Raw genomic sequence first — 26,027 nt, 5'->3', positions numbered from 1 at the left:
ACTCCCTTTTTCCTGAAAGTCCATTATTATTGTTACTAATTTATTAGCGTCGCGCTAAACACGCTCGTCCTCCCAGCCGTGGGGGCGTATAATGTGACGGTCAATCCCACTATTCGTTGGTAAAAGAGTAGCCCAAGAGTTGGCGGTGGGTGGTGATGACTAGCTGCCTTCCCTCTAGTCTTACACTGCAAAATTAGGGACGGCTAGCACAGATAGCCCTCGAGTAGCTTTGTGCGAAATTCCAAAACAAACTAATTTATTAATTTTATTTGTGGGTATTACTATAGTTATAAATAACATGCAACTCCTAACCCAGTTTCATTTAAAATAATTCAGAATAATAATAAATGATAATCTGAGCACAAGATAATTTTTTTTGGCATGCACTCTCAAAAAGTTTGCCAACCTGGCCTAGGCTATTATGCATTCGTACCTCGCAGAATAAATTTTAAAACGTTTTTTGGCGTTTTATTTTTGTAAAATATGTAAATTAAATGTTCAAATGCCTCGTATAGAGTGAGATTTAAGCTACTCACAGACGAAGCGTTGCAGAATCGTTTAGGCAACAGAACTTTGCAGAAGTTTCAAACACGAGGAAAAACACTGATTCGTTTGGCTACATTTGCAAATATATTGTCGAAATATATTGCCAACACTGAGCAAATCTTATGTTAAGATTATATATTTGCATAGTTTATATAGTCGTTGGTATGATTGCATGATGATGAGGGACATATTTTGAAAATCATATTGATTCTTCAAATGAGATCAAAATCTTCAATGTAATGTTTAACTTTTATATATACATGTAGGCTGAAGAATGTAAACTCAATACAGATTTTGTTAAAATTGAAATCAGAAAAGAGTAGAAGAAAACGACTATCGATTGGCGATTTCGGGCGACATTTGTTGTCATCATAACCATTAGATAATTCTTCAACGTGGCCTTTGCTGAATGTAAAGGGGTGCAAATCATACAATTGCAGGGGGTCTCATTTAAGTGATGTGAAGAGAGGAAATAGTTTATTTTACATCTAAAACAGTTACACTGATATTTGAATGTTTTAATAAACATTATACATCCATATCTGTAGTAAAATAACTCCCAGAAAATAGGTTATTAACATGTATGAAATAGATATAACGTTGTGTGATATGTGTGAAAACCATTGTTTTTTTTAGATATTATTCTTCTAACACACATTACTTAAATTTACTTGGTACAAAAAAAAAGTTAAATGTGATAACATTCAAACTACTATGTTATAGATCTTGGAATTATACATATATATTACATCTTGCATTATACGCTGATTTATGGGTATATGTACACTGACATTATATTAAGTCAATCTACACTGCCACTAAAGTTGTAAATCCTACCTTAAGAAAGAAACTAATGAAATTACACAAGTTTAATGTCGAGATTAGATAGCAAAACGTTGTTGTCTATAGTTTAAGATTAAATAAACTTTAGGAAACAACCTATTACCTTTCTCTTTTTTTTTTTTTTTTTTATTTCCCTTGTTTACAATGATTGTGCATGATTCAACCCTGTATTGTACAATATACAATAAAGAAAGAGTTGAATCACAAATAACAGTCCTTAAAATAAGTTGGACTGGCTCATAGCTACTCAGTAATATCTGCTAAGCACTCTTATTACTACATTTAAATAACACCCATAACCTTTGTTGTTGTTTTGTCATGTACATAACTTATTCTGGTCACAAAGTGCATCATATTTCTTAATCTCTGATATACTGTCGAATAAAACAGTATAGCAGGATTTACATATATATACATAGAACGCAAGTTACTACTTTCCCTGATAGCATGTAACATACCAAATGTCTGCAAGCATTGAATCCAAAGTTACCTATATCATAATAATAATTTTACAGATGGAAAGCATTTATCACAAGTATATATATTATTTATATAGCATATTTCTTCTTTGACTTGTTTACTATTTACCAGGGTGTCTGCCTTTCATATATTTATCTTACATTTACAAAAATCTATGGTACCTTATATAAATAGTAACAAGATCAAATGTGACTTTGAATTACACATTCGTTCTATAAACATTTCTATTTTTCTATGTGTTAAATAGATCACTTACTGCTCAGTCTATCTATTCAGCAAGAAATTATATAATAGGCTACAATTAGTTCACAGTATATAACATTCATTTAGACAGTGACTGCCCTCTAACTACACCTCTTCCAGGCTGCTGCTAAGCCTGTATAAATACTTTTTGATTAAAAGCTTCATAAGTCACTGGAACTAGATGAAATGTGTGACCAAAGATGTCAAACTAAATATGTGGTTACTTTCCTAACAAAAACGTCTCAAACCAATAACATATTCTTTTGGTATGCTTCAACAGTATTTAGAAAGCTCAGAAGATCACTGTCACAGTAACTCATATCCTGATTTGTTGTTTGTTTGTTTGTCTTTTATGTTGAAAAGAAATCCATTTATTTCTGTATCTCCTAACCTGGCTCCAGCCCACAAAACAAATCAAAACCAAGATGAAAAGGTCATAAAACAATGAACCTTTCATTAAGTAACAATATTAACATTTGTTAGTGAACTAGCCTTTTAACCTATTTGTTAGAGTTTGCAAAATTCTTGCTTATGCCCTTGGCCTTTTGACCTGATCTTCTTGGTAGTGATTACTGTAAGTAAACTGAATGCACTTCTTATATTTATGTGGAACCTTACTGCACCACTGCAAGTTGAATTGTTTTTCTTTTGATACAAATTATAGCCTGAATTTGAGAAGTATAATTATTTACCTGTTGCAAAAGTAACATACAATGTATTGCTTAAAAAAGGTGAGGTACAAAGATGGGAATTAAAACTGTTGACCACATGGGGCACCGATGAATACATTTTTAATATAAGGCGTTCTTGTTAAATGATTAGTCATTGGTTGATTATATCCCAATATATTTAAATCTCTTTTTGCCAAATTGATATATCAAGTGCTTTTTCCTTGATCTGGTTCTATTACGTAATAATATTAGTTTGAAATGAATGGTTCTTCAGAATATAAACTGTCTAAAGAAGACTAGTCTTCAGCCTTACAGAAAATCTACTGTTACAAATAAAAATATTTCTATTCATTTTACACCTTTTAAGGCAGACAGATACTGGAATAACTTTTGATAAAACAATTTATTGATAATACTTGATTGTTCAGAATTTTGTTAGTTTCTAAATACATATTCACAGACTTCATAGTAACATAAATAAACATTGGCATTATGCTAACAACATACTTCTCTTCTCACAATTTTTAACCATTTTATTTTGTCACATTCATAGGCTTGAAGAGAAAATCCATAAACGTTTCTCTATAATACCAGTAGGGTTACTTCTATTTCTACTTCACAAATTAAAAATTAAATGATGAAATATTTTGCATAGGTATACTTCTTATAAAATAATACCTTTCCTATTAAACTAAACATCTTTCAGTCAATTTAACAAGAACAGACTACTGGAAGGCTCGTAAGGTAAACTTCAACACTGACTACAACTAACCCTACTATAATTGACCAATTTTCAAACACCTACACCAGAATAAAGTTATAAGCCTCTGAATGAAAGTTTGCCTTGTAGTTATTAAATGCATACAGATGATTTAAATTTGATAACCTTTCCTAGTTACATCGTTAACGACCTATCAATCTGAGGTAAAACCAAGGTGATTTGTATGGACTGTTTTATGTAGTATATATGTAAGTATGCATATGCTATGGCTGATCTTCATGGTGACTAGTGTCATTACTGAGTATAGGGTATGTTGTCAGACAGTAGTATTATAATGACAGTAGGAGTCTCTGTCAAGATATGGAAATGGAGAGGTAGGTTAACACATCTATCACTATTTGAAAACCTGCTTAGTAATATCTTAACACTTGTAATTAGTTTAGAAAATATCAATAACAAATCATATAAATTTCATATGCATATATTACATACACACAGAATATAGTATCTATGTACCCCAACTTTTATTGCAAAGTATAATACTAATATTGTGACACTGATGATTAGATAACAAGAAATAAACGTGTGGGGACTTTCGATGTGTTTTGGTTAATTTCTTTGTACAAATGTCTATGTACAGCCTTTTTCTAGGACGCATATTTCGTTCATAATTGAGCAGGAAAGGTTCATGGAACGAGTGCAGTGCATTAGATTACTGCACCCCAAACCAAAGGTAGTGGTTCTGTCAGGGATGAATTATTGCAGTACTTTCTTCAAGTTACTGATGCTCACCATCGAGAGCTTCCAGAAACTTTTCTTGGATAAGATAAGGTATCACCTTGTGTCTGTAATGGAAATTCACAAGGTTAGTCAAGTAGTATTAATATTATATGATAATTGGGTCCCTCCCATATAATAGACAATTTTTCATTTAATCAAATTATATTTTTTGTCCAAAAGCTAAATTTTCATAATTACATAAGGTGCTTTACAATTTTAAACTTTACTAAAATCTGGGAAATTTAATTTCAGTTAACCATTTTTAAATACACAAACTAATATGTATTTTAAACTAGGAAACAGGTTAGATTATTGTTTTTCCCAGAGATTTATTGGCATATTAATATAAATATTATGTATAATTTTGGAATACTTACAGTTAAAAACAAATTAGAAAGATGCACTTTACATACAAAAAATGTAAAATCTGTTGAACACAGAAGAAGAAGAAATCTGTTCCCTACCTAATGGGTAAGAGCAAAAGAATCATAACAGGAAACACCATCTTTACATAGGGCCAAGGTGAAAAACCAAAAAAACACATGGCAGCCAACTGAATCACTTGACAAATGGTGAATACATGAATTTTTCGTTGTGGGCAACGCCTAATGTAATGGTTTGGTGGATAGGCAGTCTGCAAGCAATATAATAACTAGTTTGATGAAATACAATTTTTCATTGCCACTTCTGTTTTCATTTTTAATCTTTGCTTCTCTGCATTTCAATAAGATTTTAACATCAGTAATTATTTTTGTTACCTGAGCTGATGTATTGACACACACTGGGTTAGTCCAAAAGTGTAATAATCCTTTGGAGATAAAACTAGTGTAATAATAAACCAGTAGGAGTTAATATAGATTATAGTTAGTACAAGATTGTTAATGAAAATTTGCAGAACAAAACAGATAACAGTAACACATTATTTCAAAGCAAGCAAGATATAACAGTAAAAAAAACATAACAAAATATAATCAATAAACTGAACACTTTCAGAAAGTGGATCTTCCTTCATGAGTACATCAAGATAGTTAGAGGTGCATCAATACATCTTGTACAGGAAAATAGACGTACTGATAAACCATGGAATTATATATGTATTTATCAGACTATAAGAGGAAACAGGACATGAATTAATAAACTGTATAGAGGACTGTGTGCTAGCATTATGGACCTAGGAGAACAAATACATGTGCACTGATAAATCTGAGAGTAATAAATTTACTGATAATGGATGAGAAATTGGCAATGCTGATAAATATAAGAGAAATACATTAACTAGTGAGAAAACCTTGAAACTAATGACAACAAGGTAAATAACATTGAGAAGAATACATGTAATATATACAAGAATTGAAAAATAATTAAATTATTTTACAAGAACTAAAAAAAAAGTCCAAACAAACCTGTTCCATAAAGAGTAAGGTAATTCTTTCAAACATCTGGTTACCATTTAAAGATGTCACAGCCATATAAAGAAACAGCCCATTTAGAACAGCAATAGGAATGTAGCCTAGTGGGTATGGAAGCAAAAATATCGATAGACCAATGAGGATGTGAGATATTATGCCTGTTACACGTGTTTCCCGAACTTTAACAATTCTGAAAGTGCAAGGAGAACAGGGTTAGTAGAAAAATCACTCAACTTTAGTCCATAAACATAAACCTGATATTTTTCTCCACTTTACAATTTTAGTATTTCTGTAAAAAGACTATTTAGAATAATGGATAAATTACTTACCATCCCTACTACAACCGGTTGCTACTGTACACAAAATTACTCTCAAACATTGATATATAAGAATTTTACCAAATACTTTGTTTAACTCAGTTTTTGCTATCAATGTTACTTATTACTTTTATCCACAGGGGTATGATATTCTTACCTCCAACTACCGTTGTATGCAAGTTTAACTTCTAATAACTGTTGCTCAAATTTTTGTTAGATTTTCTTCCCATTCATGTTTCTGTAACGTATTCTATTGTTGGATGGGTTGTTTTAGGTTGCTCGTCCATGGAACGATACTAAATGAATGTATTTCTTCAATTATGTTTGCTACTGGTAAGGTTCACTTGTAGGCCTAACTTCACAAACATTTCAGTTGAAAAACAAACGCTGATGTACCTCTAACTTACAAATAAATTTACTTGTAGAATTTTATTGCTAATAAATTGGTTAAATGTATACTGACTAATTTGCTGTTTACTTTATTGCCTGAATCTTAAAACTGAATATTTCACTCTAATATTTACATCATTCCGTTTTTCTACTTAATACACCAAATTTCTGGAGCATTACATCATAAGGATTAGTTTATCGAGCAAACAAACTTCAAAATTAAAAATATAGCTTACAACAATATTTTGCACTTTCCCTTGTCCACAGTTAATGATAATTGAAATATTCAACTTTAAAGCCGTAAGTATAAAAATAACGTACATTTCATATATGTGTCCTTGTTCTACACGTTCCTCGACATCCGCCAGGCTGCGAACGTGAAGTGGAGAGTGTGGTAGTACCCCATGCATCCATGGGAGCCCAAACAAGGACAGGAAACCATTCAACATTCCCACTACGAAGAGATCTAGATGGTAGCCTGGACCTTTTTTTAATCTAGATGATCAATGTCATTCATAATTGTAATGCAATTTCTAATTTATCAAACATTAAAAACAGTTACAAATGTTAGGCTAATTAAAATAATAGCTATAAATATTACTATTACAGTTCAAGATGCTTTGCTCCCTATGTCAAGTCAACAGAAGTTGTTAATTTTTCTAGAATAGCAGAAGCCGGGTTTCTTCGTATACATCGCAATAAACGCCATCTATCGTTAGAATTAAGAGCTGTTACTTTAGAAATAGCGAACATCTCAATGTCAAAAATATGGAAGACACGAGGATGTAACATTAGGTTTAAAAAAGTATATTCTATTAAGTATGCTATCAAATTAGGAAAGACTAAATACCCGTCACATCTTACATATTTTCTTTTATAATTAGAAAAATATTTTACAATTTCCCCAAATAAATATCTTGGTTTTCATTTGCTTTGATGAATTAAACTGACACCATAATTTATTTAGTGCACAAAAGCAAAAGAAAAGAACTGGAAGACCTGTTTTTATTTTTAATTCATAACAAGTTCATGCTTAGCTCACGTATAAACTTATCGACAGATGGCAACTTCAGAATATTCTACCGCAGTATTAGAAACAATAAAAAATCATATAAAAATGACAGCACTCCGTGTTTCGGTAATTATGTTAAAACCTCTATTTTACCAAGTTAGTTAACATTATCTTTAACAACTAATAACTGATGCTATGCCATATACGATCGACTGGTGCTCACTTATTGCAGGGGTTGTTCACCATGGCAGCGGAAATATTCTGGTCCATAAAGAACAAGAGAGAGAGTGCAAATCCTAATCCCAACGAAGCAACAACAGCTGTCCAAGGAAGCTCCTCGAAGCGCCCTCTGTTAAAACTGATACTAGTGCTAAAATTAAAGTGTTCAGCTGAAAATAATAAATATAAATCTTCTAAATACATGTTTCTTACTCCTGGAAGAATTCACAAAAATCTATTTTCCTTGAAGGTCAATAGTCAAAACTTTCTTCCGAGTTAAAAAAAAAATTAATTTTTCATTTTCGAGAAATCTAGGAAAATAAATTTTGGTAAAAGAGATTGCTTAATGGATTTTTTTTCTCTAACATTTAAAGAATGTTCACAATAACATGAACATCCAGCAAATGAAAAGTACAAAAATCTGACAACTAAGCCATCCGTAGTTTTTTTGCTAATAAATTTTAATAATTATCATTTCAACGTTTCTACCCATCAGAAGAGAATAGATAGTTGAACTTCTCATACTACAGATGAGTTATTTTAACACGATCATGACATTCCTGAAATTTACATTTCTTTATACAAAAATGGGATGTCAAAAAATTAATAAACTGGTGAATAACAAAGAATATTAATTCATATTTAATGGTGTGAATGAAGGTTGTTTTATGTCCTTCTTAATCACATATACTCATCACTTGTATTATAGTGTAAAAAGTTAAAACTTACAGCTATAACAAGCTTCAAATTGATGACATATATAAAAAACATTTACACAATCAATTCTCTAATATTATAAATAATTAATTTTGTTCTTATTACAGGTATAATCACTCAAACTTTTCTTTACCTTAATAGTGGAACACTGAAATGACAGCTACTTAAAGGTCATGTTCGAGATATCCTATCGCTCCTTCCAGAAACGAATTTATGAGGTGGATAAAAATCAGTTTAAATCAGCGATATTGCTTTTGTTTGTAACAAAATCATAATGATTTAGTTATCCAATATACAAGGCCCACTAAAGATTTGTACGTATTTATGTTGCCTAAAAAACTGATAATAATATCATGGCTAATGAAATTTCTAATAAGTAGTGACAGGTTTCGAAAGGAAAGAGGATTATATCACGACAAAGCATTTGAAGAATTAACGTTGTAGCTAAATTAAGTGACTTGTACACTTCTACTTAAAATATTGTTCAAGCTTACAACAATTGTTTATTTAATAAAATGCGCGAATGAGCTTCAAACGACTTGTTGTAATCCAATATCAAAAATGGCGATTTTTTCTCGTTTTGTTTGCATGCAGCATTCAAAGACACGAGCATATAATAATGTTTCAGGGAAATATTAAACACTTCTTTGAAGTGTTAACATGGGATATATTTAGAGACAATGTTGTTTTACACTGTCATGAATTGTTTTCAAGCCATATTTCTACATAAAATAAGAATTGGGGATATTGAAGCACAAGTGTAGTCACTGTGTATTGATTAAGGCTATAATAAAAGTTGAACTTGGAGATGAAGATGTCCGAGTACAATATAAAGGCCTAACAAGATGCTTATTTTGACATGAATTTTTGTTATTGTTTGTTTTGCTAATTTCTATCATGGTTTACTGCCCCTCCGCCATTTTTAACATTCTCACTGTAAATATTTCCTATTTGAAAGTACGCCCCCAAACTTCTGATAATCCTTATACTCTCCCAACTTTCGCCCTCCACAAATCATTTTTGTTTCCCACACCCAAGCATCAAAGCAACAACGGAAAAACAAAGCTGTAGACTCGTTCCCAAATAAACACAGTTTATTCACAAAAGAAAAAAAAAAAAAAACACTTAAATAATAATTTAATAATCTTTTGGTGATCGACTTGGTACAAAATTATTAGAACTAATTCATGTAAATAAATGCTTCCACATAATTGCATTTCTTACTCCTCTGTAATGGTGAGTTGTTTGACTAAAGTATCTGTTAGCTAAGCAGTTTCTACTATAAAAAAACAACAGAAAACTTTGATAGTCGTAAATATATATATATATTCATATTAAAATATTATGTAACCTTTCCACTAGATGAATCTATGAGGATAAAGATCTAAGCACGTGTTACAATGTAAAATAATTATTTGCTTACTTTGGATGTCCTGGAAGACGAAGGAGCCAACGAAGCTTAAAGTAATTACTGCTACTGGCAGAGCGTAGTCTGCTAACATTTCCCGTTTACTTGCCTGTAGGTAAGGTCTAAAGTAACAAAAAATATTGATTGAATTTTCTTTTCTTCTAATACTGTGAATGTTTAAGTAAATAATATTTAAGACAAGGTACAACAAACTTTTAAACATTTTTGTGTTTAATATTACTTAAGTTAATAATACAAATGTTATTGCGTATATAATCACTATACGCTTAAGTCCAATAAAAAGATGTGGTTTATAAAACAGTTTGTGAAATTAATAAATTAATTACAACGTTATTAAACGCCACTCTAGATGAGATGTACTTTACAATATCATTAGTATCAATCAAAAAACTGCTTTTAAGCTCTCGGAAAAGGCTTTTGTCCAACGGGTGAAATCAAATGAGGGTGGCCAACTACTTTTAAAATTCTTAAATTGAGATATAACCAAAGTGTGCTGTTTTATTTGTTCCATTCATGTTTAAGTCTAATTTTTTATTTAATAGACTTAAACCTTAGATAATTATACAACAGTGCGTTTCGATTATTGTTTAATTTATTAGATGTTTTATGATTTTACCCATAATATTTTTTATACTATATCACTTTGCTTAAATAAATCAAAATTAACAATGCACGCAGCTGAAAAATTTTGGGCCTTCGAAGCAGATAAAAGTTAAAGCGTAGAACTAATCAATCACACAAGCGCTATTAATTTACGTACATTATGAGTCATAAAAACAATACATAAGAATTGTTAATAAGTTAGTTACACGAACTGATAGTAGCTGTATCCTTTACCTTTTGCGCTCCTACACTACAGAAAGAATCTGGCTATAAATATAAGAAAAACAACTAATATAAACTCAGTTTAACATTTTAAATACACCATCCTTTACCTTGGCCTAGCTCACGCTCATTAACTGAAACTGGTGTCACCAAAAGTGTACACTGTACAATTTTAACCTCTTTGTTCTTCATTCGGAACACACACAAAAACGAAGTAGTGTAAAAATATAGCCAATTTCCTTCTTCGAACAATCTACTTAAATAAAAGAAGTGAAATCTTTCCTTCACTTACGTTTTATTGAAGTTGTATAACGACACTGCCAGCCACACAGTTCCGAACATTAATAACAAAAACAGCAAGCTGTTTTCGCGCTTACAGTCTGGCAGTGCAATTAGTGATTGAGAGTTATTATTGGTGGAATTATCCAGCCAATCAGAGAACTTGGATAAGTAAGTTTCTTGTTCCACACATGCTGGCGCATAGTAATACTTCTGAAAATCTGAAAGAGCGAAAATATTTTCACAAATAGTTCACGATTCAGTTATAATTTATCGAATCTGCAAATACATTATATCCACAATTCAAAAACGTTGTTGCTTTTTATAAGCACTTTTATTTCTTAAAACTTAACATATAATTCGTGCTGATATATAATAAAGGTATACATTCAGAGAAAGTAATGTAGTGTAGCCCTTACTAAGCAGTCAGCATGAGGTGAAAAACTATGAATTTATCTTTTTGTTTATTTATAAGATCAAATAAGGCTCTCTGTATAACTGAACGTTGGTTTTGATAATTTTCATCATACAGTTGTGCCTTTTCATTCTGCTTTTACATAGGAATCGCCATCTTAAACTTGACTCTGAAACATGTGAAATAGGTACAGATCACAATTATTGAGGTACTTATGGAGTCTATGTCACACAGTTAGGACTATTGTTGGTACCAAAGGATGCTCAATACGTGATTACGTTGGGAGTAATAATAATTAAACGGAAAGCCAAATACATAATAATAATATTTTATAGAAACTCGGAACTTTTTATGTCCATATTATTAAATTGTACTTTTAGAAAACTTTCAACAGTGAGATCATCTCTCAAACGTAGTCAGTATTTAAACTTACTCTTACACACATCTCTCCCAGCATCAACACAGAAAGCGATACTGATAAACAAGGCAAATATTTCTTCCGTGGACCTATGGAGAAAATATCAGGATTAAATGGTAATATTTGTTATTTGTTAATAAGCTGTTTATTTGCTATTTATGTGTAAGAGTTAAAATAGAAAAAAAAAATCCCTTCTGTCAGTATAATTTCGCTGCCCTATGAAAACACAGATACATTACTTGACTGTTTTTTGTGTTTCAGAAATGTCGCACAAACCCACACAAAATGCTATTTGCACATAGCCATCCCTAATTTTGGGTTATTTTGAATTGGAAAGTATCAGAATCAAAGTCTTATCCTATACATATTATCTGATATGACGAAAATACAAATTGGCCTTTATTGTCATTTATAAGTATCTATATAAACCAACCCCTTTTTTTTTTTTTCAGAGTAACAGTGTTTAAAAGATTATTCCCAGACTCAAAATACAATAAAACGTTTATTTAATACTTTGACGAATAAAAATAAACGTTTAAACTGGTAATCTCGTAAGATTGTGTAGTAAATAAATGTTTTATTATATATTGAGATTTGTATGTCTTATTGAGCTGCGGAAGAAAATCTCCATTACATTGGAACGTTAAACGCGAAAACCCGTCATCTAAATGAAGAAGAAAAAAAAATATGCGAAAATAACTCACCTAGTGGAGAATGTCATAAGTTTGCTTGCATCGCATACGGCATACACTACGAGGAAGAAGGTGTTCCATAGGCCAACGCATGCGTACATGGCGTAGAAATTTAAATTAAAATCTTCGCATATACTGTATATTACTGAAAATATATAATGTAAATATTATTACAAGTTTCTCACATGATGGAAGGAAAGAAAATGAAAGAAAAACATCCCAAATGTTAGATTTTCGCATCGAATATTCACCATTTAGTCAGATGAAAAATAACAGTATAATACTAGAATAATTTAGTTAGGCTACTACAAGTATTATACATCCTACGTAAAATAAATAAAACATATAATTTACTCTGTGATGTTTGCATAAGTACGTAACATATCAAGAGCTCTGTATCATAACTTAAGTTATTTTATTACAACTTTCTTTTTTATAAACATATAAATTACTGGAGAATCAGGGGTTCGATTCCCCTCGGTGAGCTGAGCAGATAGCCTTTGTGGCTTTGCTAAAAGAAAAACACACACACAAATTACTGGAGAATTGTTTTTGAAAGTATAATAAACTTCATCTGAACTTTACGCGCGCATTTTGAATATCCTATGAATTTGAACAAACAGTTGTTTTAAATAATAAATACAAAATGAAGCTAAGCCTTAAATTCACTAAGGTATCCTCATTGAAACATACAAGTACAGAGCATGATCATCAAACAATGTATACGTTTTAAGCTGGGTGCTTGTCCTTCAAAAATATACAAAAATAACCATTATATTGTTCTACAAAGTATCATATTTCAGTTTAGTTTTATTGTCAGATTTCAAAATCAATTCAAGATGTATTGAAGAAAATAGATTTAAATGTTACTCGACATTTACAGATAAGTTAGGTTAATTTTGTTTTGGATATTTGTGATAAGCTACACAAGAGCTATCTGTACATAGCCGTCCTTAAGTTTGAACTAACAGAATAAAGAGAACCCGTTGGCTACTCTTGTCTGACTAAAGAGTGGGATTTAACCGCCACTCTTATAACACATCACCAACCCTAAATTACAATGCGTGATATTTTTTACGGCAGTGGGACATGAATCTTGGACCTTAATTCCATAGTTCAGCACGAAGCCACGTCTAGCCCATTTACGTACAAACCAATGTTTATGATTTAATGAAAATCGAAATATTTGAAGTTATTTCAGATACTTTATCAGCTCTCTATTTGTTTTTATATTCTACTGTTATATTATTTTCCTTCTGATTCTTAGTTAACCTTCGTTCAAGTAGTTTGAATAACAAATTTTAGCACTTTAGAGCACGCGTTGTCTAAAGGAGCAAAACAGACACAAGGCAGAATCCTAATAGAATGACGTGTCATCCATTTTGTCGCACGCAAACAGTGATGCTGTAACCATTCATAGTAAACTGATAAGATGAAGAAATAAAGCAGATGAAATATAAGATTATTTTATTGAGACCTTTCATTGTTATTTGTCTTGTACCAATATGGTCATTTATAACGTTTATTTTGTCTAAAAGGGTTATCCACGAATAACTCTCCTTAATGTTAACTTGGCAGAACAGGATAGAAATGGATGTCTTTCATTTAAACAACATTTTTGGAGGGTTAAATTTGGTACTGAATTTATATTAAAAAAAAATTCTTATAAACTCGTATAGAATGACGTCAATGAGTTTAGTTTCAGTGTAGTTTTTATTAGTTTTTATAGTCTCTTCTTGGTCGAAATGCGGCGTAAGATAAGTTAAAAACTGGCTTTTCTTCAGGTACAACAGTAAATAATTTTTCGTGAAATATTTACGCTCTGTAACACATTTTAACACAGAAAACCGTCTGAAGTAAAATTAATTATAGCCTGATAGTGAAATCTGACGTAAAAAAACAATAACCAAAGGCAAAGGCCAACTGTTCGTTGTCGTTAAGCGTAAAATTATAGTTAGTTATCTGTGCCACGTCCACTGCAGGTATCCAACCCCAAATTTTTGCGTTATAAAACTCGAAGTTTATCATTGAGCCACTTGAGAGAGAGGAAGTGGAAAAACTTCTGTTCGTGTTAGCGCACAGATACACAACTGGCTATCTTCGCAGGGCTCGTTATAGGGATCGAACTCGAAATTTAAGCACTATAAACCCTCAATTTTGCTGAGTCGTAAGCAAACTGAAAAGATAAAATGTTGAACAAACTCAAGCTTTGTAGGAACTGACGAATTGTTCAAAATCTAAAGTTGCTTCTCTTGCATAACAAGGTCTCCCTTTCGTTTCTAACTTACTATATCATTATAAAAATATAATTACTTTAGGTTTAATCAAATGTAGGTCTTATAGTATAATTAGATCTCTTTGTATATTATGACAAACAGTAAGCTGTATTTTATATCAGGTAAATTAAATTATTTATCAATAAATACAAAAAATTATAAAACAATTTACCTTTGATGTATAACGCCAAAGGTGCTGTGGTCATTATAATAACCAACGGTTGACCTCCAAGAGTAGCAAACAATAAACCACCAAGTGTTTGACCAATGATACTCTTTCTAACGTCTGTATGTATATATATATATTATAAAAAAAAAAGGATTCATCAATATTCGTGCTGTAATTAGATCAAAGTCGGTAAAGAAATGACGCTATAAGCTAAATGTTGGTATTTGAAAAAAAAAAAAAAAATTCAGAGTCGTTCTAGGAGTTGTATGCTACAGCTAAAAATAATGGGCACACCAAGCAAATTAGTAAATATATAAACTTAACAAACCATTAATTACAAAGTATCACATTCATATAGCAGTATAATATTTTCTATTTTAACATACAGATATACAATTAAGAAACATGCAATTTCTGAAACCTCAGAACGTGAGAAAACACCAGAAGTAGATAGCCATATATAAATATTACCATGCGATAAAACGTTAAGGTACATTATAATATTAATGCATATCGTTTTGAAATATCCTGAAAATGTTTCACGTTTGTTTCGCCATCACAAATGTGTTTTAAACTAACTTTTATTCTACAGATAATTTTGATGATTTACGAAGACTAAAATGGGAATATTGCGAAAATTTATCGCAGCTTTTGCAAAATATAAAAAAATGTGATTTCAGCTTTGCACAAATTATTTTATTACAAAAAATGTAATTTTTGCCTAGAATTCTAAAACCTTTAAATGATTTTCCTCTCAGCTAGTAGAAAAAACAAACAAACTCAAAGTTACAATGTTGCAAGCGAACATAAAAACGAATGTTATAATCTATACAAAACGCAGTAAAACCAAACTTTCCGGGGTTGAGTTTTGTTACAGAATGTATAATTTTACGTTGTGTTGTTGTTGCCCAAGTCTTTCATATAAACATTTTTAAAAATTTGTATCAACATTTAACTAGAAAGAAGTTTAATATAATTGGATGAGCGTGACTTTTATGTCTGGAATTTTATCCAAAGTTAAAAGAAACTGAACTTTGTACCTGAAGTCAGAGTAAAATTCGAAAAAACTGAACACCATGTTCTCTTGAAACAAAAGCAACAAGCGTTCTAGTGACATTTATAATGACCCTATAATATATAGTTAATAAAAATGTGAATTAGTAATAAATAAATAATTAAATCATTTTACTATACGCAACAAACAGGCCTGAAGAGAGAGAGAGGGGGTCAGGGCAGCTACAGTCCCGGGGCCTGAGGAAATATAGGATAAAGAATAATGTATCCTCATTTTCATAATATACTTAACGAAAAGTCGCAGTACTGCGGGAAATAGCTTTGCCTCAAAAAATACCTTTTTATCCACAAAAAAAAGTAAATTCTCAATAGATTTGGCTTCCGCCTACCAGAAAAATTCTGCATACGCCTATAAATGTACCATGAATTCATGAATTCTTCAAAAAGGGGCCTGGTGACATAATTGTCGCCGGGAACCGACCTGCCTCTCGATGCCCCTGACAAACATAAGAAATTTGTTACATCTCTGTTCTAGATGGCGATGGGAGACAGGTTATGCAGGGTCGTTAGAATAGATCACTTATAAGATATAATGGAATATAATTTTAACATTTATAGTAAGTTTTCCGGAACAGAAAGTCCTAATTTAAAATTGGTAATGCCTTATGGGTACGAGGATGGGAAGTATTTGGACTAACGGTGGTCTTTTGAAAACGCACGAATGTTTAGTAGTGAGAAAATACAAAGTGATTAATGGCAAAATGGTTGAAGAAACTGAAATATTCACCACTACTTATGACTATTTAAGTGTAAATATTTTTCGCACTTTAAATCACACATAAAACCCATTTCGAGTAAATCAACTATCACATGATTATATATACATTACAAATTTCTTTTCTTTCTCAAGAAAGATAAAGCTGAAAAGAGAATCTATGACATAGAGGCCTAACGGTTTCTTTGATTGTCCGCATGTATGGGTCAACAAACCAAAGAAACACAGTTCGGCCTCTTATAATGGCTATTTTCATACAACATTTATGAGGTATTTAAGTTATTTCAATCACCATTAATGGAGCTTAAAACAATTTAGGTATTTCAGTAATGTTAGAATTGTCCCTAAATCACTGTTCATGTTATACATCGGACCAACTACTTAATGATTGTATACATGTTGTAGATTTTTTCTTTCTCGTCAACGGTAAAATTTAAAAGATAATCTATGACGTAGAGGCCTAATTCTTTCTCTGGCTGACCCTTACCTTCTTCTGGGGGCTATGGTTCACCTATTGAAGGTTGATTAGTATATCTTGGACTAGCAAACCAAAAACACAATTAGACCTCATATAACGGTGATTTGTATATAAAAGTTTTACCTTTTGTGAGAGCACACACACACACACACACACACATACATATTTTTCAATTTTACCATTGATGAGAAAAAATTAAACCTACAACATGTACATATGTGCACAATCATTAAATAGTTGGTGCAACATATAATATGAACAATAATTTAAACACAAGTCGTAACATTATTCACATACGTAAATTATTTTAATTATGACTGAGAAAGGACTTAAAAACTCCATAAGTATTATATGATTTATTTACCATATCCTGCTAAGTAATGTTTTAAATAATAGGTCCATGACTTGGTTGCCATACTTTGCAAACAAAGTAATGTTTGTGTAAGCTATTTTTTACCAACACTGTGTTATGCAAGGTTATTTAAACTGCAATACTTTACCTTGGTAACGTAATTAAAACAGATGGATAAACACTTACCTCCTGTGATGAGAAACCAGAAAGAAAGCAATAAAAGAAAAACAAATTTGATAAAACCACAATATATTTGAAGAAAGTTAACCGTAAATAATGTAAATGTATCTACGTTACGTAACTCAAATTGTATTTTTGAAGAACTACCAATCTCTTGGAGTTTTCCTATAAAACTATTTATATACCTTATTTTCCTGTAAGTTTAAGCTTCGATTAATGAGCTAATTTTTGTTTGTTTGTTTATGAATTTCGCGCAAAGCTACACGAGAGCTCTCTACGCTAGTCGTCCCTAATTTAGTAGTGTAAGACTAGAGGGAAGGCAGCTAGTCATCACTGCCCACCGCCAGCTCTTGGGCTTTTCTTTTACCAACGAATAGTGGGATTGACCGTCACATTATAATGCCCCCACAGCTGAAAGAGCGGGCATGTTTAGTGCGACGAGGATTCGAGCCCGCATCCCTCAGATTACGAGTCGAACACCTTAACCCACCTGGCCATGCCGGGCCAATGAGCTAACGAGGTAAGTATATACAACTTTTTCTATTATATGATCACTGGATGAGAATTTTTAAAGGATGTCAGTTTGCACTAGTCATTTGAAAAACTCGGTGGTTGAGAGTTTTTGAATAAATTTGGTATTTACTGGAATTGTGTGTTTTGTTATAAGGTTTTCCGAATGTTGGAAAATATGGTATGCAACAGTGTAAGGTTTTGTAGTTTGTTGTATCTTGGGATTTATTAACGTTTGTTTGTTGTTGATTGTGTTGTTGGCCTAGGTCTGTGCATATAATTTCTTCAATTCTTCAAATTTTTGGAGGAAATTTGTTTTATTTTGCTGATTTCATCGTTAATTTTATCTGGTGAACATAGTTTTGTGGTTGTGTTTATTTGGTTTATTAATATGTTGAGTTTTTGTTTTGTTTTATGTGCTGTGTCCCAGATAATGTATATTTCAGTACGGGTGATTTTTCTGTGGATTTCTATTTTGAATTGTGTAACAGTACTTGTGATCTTGAGGTTGAGAAAAGCTATTTGGTTAGTTTCCTCGTGTTCACAGGTGAACTTAATGTCGGGGTGTATAGAATTAACGTGTTTGAAAGAACTAAATGGGTATTCTGTAGATGTGAATCCGGCAATTATATCGTCAACATACGTGCACCAGGTACAAAACTAAAGTCCATACTATGTAACGACTACACTGACAAACACAACACCAACACTATTTATAAAATACAATGTAACAACTGCCACGACTTCTATATTGGAGAAAGAAGCAAAAACGGAAACCAGATACACACACACACACACACACACACACACACACATACATACATACATAAAAACACCTACACATGGTTTTGAGCACTGCAAATCAAATAAATACAACGTAACCATAGAAAACGCCCAGATACTAAGTAGGGAAACAAAGATAAACAAACTCAAAATAAAGAAGCCCTACTTATACAATAATTAACCCAAAATTAAACCAATATAAAATAACACCTTTATACCTATACTAATTAACAACCTAACATCTAACTGCAACGCCCCCTACAATCCCGTACCTGTTTAAACTCTCGTCTCTGAGACACGTGCCCGGTGGTAACGGTCAGTTGCAAAATCTCTTTTTGTTAATCTGAAGATGGCCTATGGAAGTCGAAATGTTGTTCTCTGTTTTATTAGTTGAAGCGTTAATACTCATATTAGTCGTTGTGAGATATATATTTTAGTTCAAGTGGGTTTCTCGTCATCAAGAATCAAATCGGCACTGTTTCGTAATGTGTGGATTTAAAGATATTCCAAACTAGTGAGTAAAGTTTGACTTGTTAGTATTTCGAAAACATCTTCATTAAAATTTACAATGTAGACAGGCAGAAATTTTAGAATATTCTAAGGTATATGTGAAGCAATGTTCAAAAATATATATTGTAGGACCACAACTCAACACCTTCCGTTGTAAACTGGGATCAAACTCAATAATTTCAGTTTATACTGGAACCCTAACTTGGTAGTTTCTAACGTAGATGAAGATCAAACTCAACAGTTTCAGTTTATACAGGAAAAATCAATGCAGAATCGGCCATTACCATTGAAGTAATTTTAATCGATACTTCTTGCCTTGATACAATTACTTCCATTGTAATGGGCAATTTTACGACACATCAGACAGTATTCTTCCAATGGGTTCATCTTTATCACGTGTCGTAACAGAAATATTCATGCAGCATTTCGAAGAGAGAATTTTAACAAGATATCTTCATGAACCTCGTATATGGGTAAGATATGTTGATGATACGTTTATTTTATGGACCCATGGAGAGTAAAAGCTCAAAACCTTTTATACTTATTTGAATAGACAATTTTTCACAGAACTCGAAGTTCAGAACACTCTTTCATTCCCTGAGGTTCTGGTTCACAAGGGCACGACTTTGGAGAAGTTGACCACTAAAGTTTATTGGAAGAAGACTGAAGCAAACAAATATGTGAATTTTTCCGACATGCCATATAATTGTCTAAAATGGGATTATCAACACCCTAAAATCTAGAGCCACAAGTATATACTTCTCGTTTTACCCAGATGAAGAACTTAAACATCTTGTGAATATTTCCAGGAATAAGGGGTATCACAAATAAAGCTATTTAACGTGTGTTGTATGGTTCATCTGTCTCAGTTACTAATGAACCACAACCGGAAAATCACAAAGAAAATAAAAAAAGACATGACCGTCCTCACGTGCTTGGTCTAGGAGAAATTTTTCGTAAAATAATGAATAAACTATCACCATTTCTAAAGTCTTCCTACACTACAGTCTTACGTAGGTAAAATCCCAACTTTCCAATTCGCTCACAAAAGAACTACAGAACTAGGTGCGAGTGTAGCAAATAATAAATTGGGGATACACAACACCCGTTAAGGTGAGGTTTAAAGAACATTAGAAAGGTATTAAGAAGTGCACAATAAATACATCAGCTATAGCTTTTGACCTTCAAGAAAATAATGGACCTAAAATATACAGAAACAATAAACAGAGAAGAAAACACCAAACGTAAAAATCAAGGAAGCTTATTGCCATCCAAGCACAATATATGGACCACCAGTGGGTATTAGTGAAAACAACGGCCACCGACTACTAAGTACTGCATGGATACCACTAATAAAAAAGGAAAAGGAGTTATTGGATAAATTAACGATGACGATAAACCCACCTGAAGTAAAAATATATCCATAAGACGGCTGGGTATGGGCATTAACTCTTTAATTAAAATAAACTACAGAACAATGTTTAAACCTTCTTAGGTCATCTTCAGGTTAACAAAGAAATTGCGACTGACTGTTACCAAGCACATATTTTAGAGGTGAGAGTGTAAACGGGTGCAGGATTGTAGGAGGCGTTGCAGTTAATGTTAGGTTGTTAATTAGTATAGGTATAAAGGTTTTATTTTATAATGGTTTAATTTTGGTTTTAATTGTTGTATAATTAGGGCTTCTTTGATTTTACATTTTTTCCCCTACTTAGTATGTCGGTGTTTTCTATGGTTATTTGATTTGTAGTGTTCTAAAATATGTGAAGGTGTTTTTGTGTGTTCTTGGAATCTGGTGTACATTTTTCTGCTTGTTTCTCCCATATAAAAGTCGTGGCAGTTATTGCATTGTATTTTATAAATAATGTTGGTGTTGTGTTTGTCAGCGTAGTTTGTACATAATAAACTTTAGTTTTATATCTGGTTTTTGAATAAATTCGGTGTTTACTGTAACGCAAGTTTTTTCCAAATGTTTGTTATTTTTTCGCTAATATCGGGAATATATGATATGCAGCAGTACAAGGTTTTATAAATTTTTGTTTCTTGGAATTTATTGTTTTGTGTGTGTGTGTGTGTGTGTGATGTTTTCAACGGCTTTTTAAGGAAATATGTTGATGTTGATGAAGTGTTGTTTTATTTGGTTGATTTCATCATGAATTTTATCGGGTGAGCATAGTTTTGTGGCTGTGTTTATTTAGATTCTTAATATGTTGAGTTATTGTTTTGTTTCTTGTGCTGAGTCCTGTGGAATGTATTGTCCATTGTAGGTGATTTTCCGTGTTTTCTGTTTTGAATTGTGTAACGGTACTTATGAACTTGAGGCTGAGAAAAGCTATTTGGTTAGTTTTCTCGTGTTTACAAGTGAATTTAATGTTGGGGTGTACGGAGTTAAAGTGGTTGAATAAAACTAAGTGTGTGTTCAGTAGATGTGAATCCAGCAATTGTATCTTCAACATACCTGTACCAGTATAATGGTGGGTGTAAGGCTGAATCTCAGGCGATCAATCCCAAATGAATACAAGTCATTGAAGATATTGTGTGTAGCACCTATAATAAACTAATCCAATGCTAAAAGTGCGTATGAACTTGTACGTACTGATTGTTGAAAGACAAAGAAAAATGATATGGGTAAAACCACTAAAACGTTAACTACAGATGTGTGTGTGTGTGTGTGTGTGTGTGTGTGTGTGTGTGTGTGTGTGTAGTTAACTTCTTGGTGGTAACATTTTTCTTTTAATCCAATGTTAAAACCACTCCTTCTAATGTACATAGCAGTCAACCAGAAGCTGTAAAAATGATCATAGCAATAAGAAGAATAGATGAATGAAGTATCAAGAATTATTAATAACTAGTAATGTTACTGAACTTATGATGTGTATCTATATAAGGAGTTCTTACGTAAGTTGATAACAACCGTGGAGAAAATGCTACAACAATAAAACTACAGTAGTTTAAACATAACATCTGAAAAGCAATCAGCAAACAATATAGTACAGTAATATTAAACGTTTTAACAATGACGTTGAAACTTACAATACTTGATACTGCTAGGTATTTTAAAGAAAAATACACTCTGATACTAAACACCCTCATAGTGAGGCAACAGAGATACACAGAAAAGAAGCGTATTAAAATCAAAGTACAGAAAAATGTAATCGTCTGAAACAAACATATTAACAGTAACCTAAGAAAATAACATTACCGTCAACTATTACAAGTGTAATGTAATAACAAATAAATAATATTAATACATGGAATGTGTTAATACTACGTCCAGTATAGCAAAAATTATTGAACTATTAGATCTACCTAGAGACAGATAACTGAAGTTATATATTTAGAGTTTGAAAAATAACTCGCATACTATTATTCCGAGTTTTTTCATTCACTGTAATAACAAACTGTAAATAAACAAATGAAATCGCAATCTTTATCTTCAGAATGTATCTTTGTTGCCTCAATATTCCGCTAATTCAGAAATAAATTTCAGTTATGAACTTGAAATTTAGTAAAATCATCTATTTATTATTTAGTATTTTTGAGACATTTCTTTGAAAAACAAACAAATAAAAATCTAGTTTTACGTATTCACCGTCAGCAGTGGGTAAAATAATATACTTAGGTTTTAGTTTAACATAGGTAATCGTTTTTTGTTGTTGTTTTTAATTCAGAATGTCTATTCTTGAAGATTTATCATTCGAGATGCGAATTTCTTCATATGGCTCACTAATTAAATTATCTTTTCTTTGGAGAAGTAAAAAGTGGATGAGGCATACCAAATAACTAGCACCTTAACAATCTTACATTAACTAAAATATTACTTAACGAAAATCCCACCAATTTTCCATTAACTAACGCCTTACCAATCATTCCGTTTGTGTTATTATCATTCAGAGCTCCAAAAGCAATCGTTGGAAGAATGCAAGCAAAGTACAAGAAAAAAGTTGTTGACACTGTCTTGTGGATTGTCTTATGGCCTTTCACTCCTGGAAAGAAAACGTAAGCTTGAAAATGGAGAGTGAATCACTGTTTTAAAACTAAGAGTTTGTTTCGTACGCCAGTTTCAACGCTAACACAAAATGAAAAGAGCAATTTAATATAACCGAAGGATCAGACGGTCTAACTTAGACTGCTACAGTGTAAAAACACATTAGAACACAAAAATCGGACTTAATGTACAATCAACGTCAGTACCAATAGGAACACATTTTAATTGAAATATCATTTTCAATGAAGTAAGAGGTAATTGAAATTATGTATTTAAAGTATAAAAAAACTTATTTGATACATTTCTGTAGTTAAAAATAACGTAAATGCCAGTTATACGTATAGTAGATAAATAAATTTAGAAACATTTTGCTTCTACATCACACAGTTTGAAATTACGATTTATCCAATTTGTACGTACCGTCTTTAAAATCACTTGCGTAATGAGATGCTCTTCTGCGAATATCATCCCACAGGCCTTTAGCAAACCAACACTTGTAGTTGGACTGCAAATAATATAACATGTTAATTACATAATTATACGGTGCATTCTTGCTGGTTTAATTCAGTTAAAAGAACAAAATGTTTAATATAATTACGACGTAAATTGTTATTGTTGGACAAGGTTAATTTAGTATTGTTACAATAAAATACTTTTTTACGGTTAGTAAAAGATTAGAATGGTATTTTATGTAGTTAAGACAAACTGCTTTTCAGTGAACAGAAGAATAAGGGATTATTTATTATTTTTACATTGTTTCTTTAAATATCTGCGCAAAGCTACGCAAGAGTTACATGCGCATGACCTTTTCTAATTTTAAACTGATAGATAGACTAAGAAAACAGTTAGTCAACAGCGTTCACAGCCAATATTTGGACTTCTCCTGCCTGGGAATTGACCTTCACTTTTATTAGTGCATCCACCCTTGATCTTAAATTGCGGAGTGTATTTTAGCGGAAAAGGGGCACAAAGTATAAAACCTTGGATTCAAGGTTCGAGCTAAACAGCTTTTCTGCCAAACTTAATCTATCGCACAATTTACTACCTGAGGAGAGATTTCCAAAGTTCTTTTGGTTTATGGATGCTTACTGACCATCCACTAAGAAATTCTGTTACAGTAAACCTACTGTTAGTGATTAGCAAACAGGAGAACAGAGCTTTGTTACACTTAACTTACTGTTGGTGATTATCAAACAGAAAAGTAAGGCTTCGTGTTTGTGTGTTTTTTAAGTTACAATACACATTGTTGTTAAGCTGAGCGTTAGGTAACAATCCCAGAGGTTGCGCTGACCTCTTATGTAGAGGTCGATTGCCTCGTAGATGCGAGAAGAAAATTTCTTTACTAACTTTATACATCAGTGATCTCCTGCCAGAAAACTGCTTTACTGATTGCCTATATTTTATTCTCCTAGCTACACATAAAGTAAGTTGTTTTCCAGTCGTCTCGTCCCCTCTGGTGCCCACTACTAGCACAGCGGTATGCCTTCGGACTTGTACAACCCTAGAAATCGTGTTTCGAAACCGTGGTAGACAGAGCACAGCTAGCTCATTGTCTAGGTCTGAATGTTTTTGACGTTTTTTGCTCTAATTCAGAGGGAATCAATAACCTGTAAGTACAGTTGGTACTGGATTTAATTCAGAGGGAATCAATAACCTGTAAGTACAGTTGGTGCTGGATTTAATTCAGAGGGAATCAATAACCTGTAAGTACAGTTGGTGCTGGATTTAATTCAGAGGGAATCAATACCCTGAATTAAGTGAATCAATACCCTGTAAGTACAGTTGGTGCTGGATTTAATTCAGAGGGAATCAATACCCTGCAAGTACAGTTGTACTGAATTCAACGCAGAGTGAATCAATACCCTGCAAGTACAGTTGTACTGAATTCAACGCAGAGTGAATCAATACCCTGCAAGTACAGTTGTACTGAATTCAACGCAGAGTGAATCAATACCCTGCAAGTACAGTTGTACTGAATTCAACGCAGAGTGAATCAATACCCTGCAAGTACAGTTGTACTGAATTCAACGCAGAGTGAATCAATACCCTGCAAGTACAGTTGTACTGAATTCAACGCAGAGTGAATCAATACCCTGCAAGTACAGTTGTACTGAATTCAACGCAGAGTGAATCAATACCCTGCAAGTACAGTTGTTACTGGATTTAATTCAGAGGGAATCAACACCCCGCAAGTATAGTTGTTACTGGATTTGATACTGGGACTTCTCTTTAAATTCAGGTTGTTTTCATACCATGCTCTTATCTTATTTTCTAAAATCCGTCAGTGGATCAACGTTTCTGAAATTTTTTTGCAGTTCTGCCTGCAAGTCAGTCGCACTGTCTACTTGCGGTTCATTGCTTTTAGCAATCCAAAGAAAGTGTTGCTTAATGGCTTCCAGTTCTATCCTCGTGCTAATTATGGGAAGCTATAATGCTCCACCAGTTTAATGTAAAATACCTAAATGCAATAATCAAGCAACGTTCTCGCTATTTATATTTGTTGGCGATCAGCAAGTACAAAAACTAAGTGTTGTTTCATAATGTTGCTATTGAAGCATTGTTGGTGATAATCAAGTTAAAGAACAA

At 32.3% G+C, this 26,027-nt stretch overlaps 1 protein-coding gene across 2 annotated transcripts in view; it reads right to left on the bottom strand.

Moving 5' to 3' along the window:
• Positions 1-1,488: 1,488 nt before the first annotated feature.
• The window catches only part of LOC143257037 (solute carrier family 4 member 11-like), a 162,519-nt gene continuing 137,980 nt past the window's right edge, over positions 1,489-26,027 (bottom strand). The window contains exons 8-19 of one of the 2 annotated variants that reach the window (XM_076515130.1): positions 23,862-23,946; positions 23,317-23,439; positions 14,855-14,968; positions 12,419-12,551; positions 11,730-11,803; positions 10,895-11,102; positions 9,772-9,878; positions 7,636-7,801; positions 6,722-6,895; positions 5,688-5,883; positions 4,749-4,918; positions 1,489-4,349 (exon numbers count right to left, since the gene is read on the bottom strand). In XM_076515130.1, the coding sequence (XP_076371245.1) occupies positions 4,283-4,349; positions 4,749-4,918; positions 5,688-5,883; positions 6,722-6,895; positions 7,636-7,801; positions 9,772-9,878; positions 10,895-11,102; positions 11,730-11,803; positions 12,419-12,551; positions 14,855-14,968; positions 23,317-23,439; positions 23,862-23,946 (1,617 nt within the window). In that variant the 3' untranslated portion in view covers positions 1,489-4,282. Of the gene's footprint in view, positions 4,350-4,748; positions 4,919-5,687; positions 5,884-6,721; positions 6,896-7,635; positions 7,802-9,771; positions 9,879-10,894; positions 11,103-11,729; positions 11,804-12,418; positions 12,552-14,854; positions 14,971-23,315; positions 23,440-23,861; positions 23,947-26,027 lie in introns of both variants that reach the window. The other variant, XM_076515131.1, reaches the window with a different exon arrangement.

This window comes from Tachypleus tridentatus, chromosome 7, assembly GCF_004210375.1.
Source record: "Tachypleus tridentatus isolate NWPU-2018 chromosome 7, ASM421037v1, whole genome shotgun sequence".
NCBI classification, from domain to species: Eukaryota; Metazoa; Arthropoda; class Merostomata; order Xiphosura; family Limulidae; genus Tachypleus; species Tachypleus tridentatus.
This window is presented reverse-complemented; position numbering and strand designations above follow the sequence as displayed.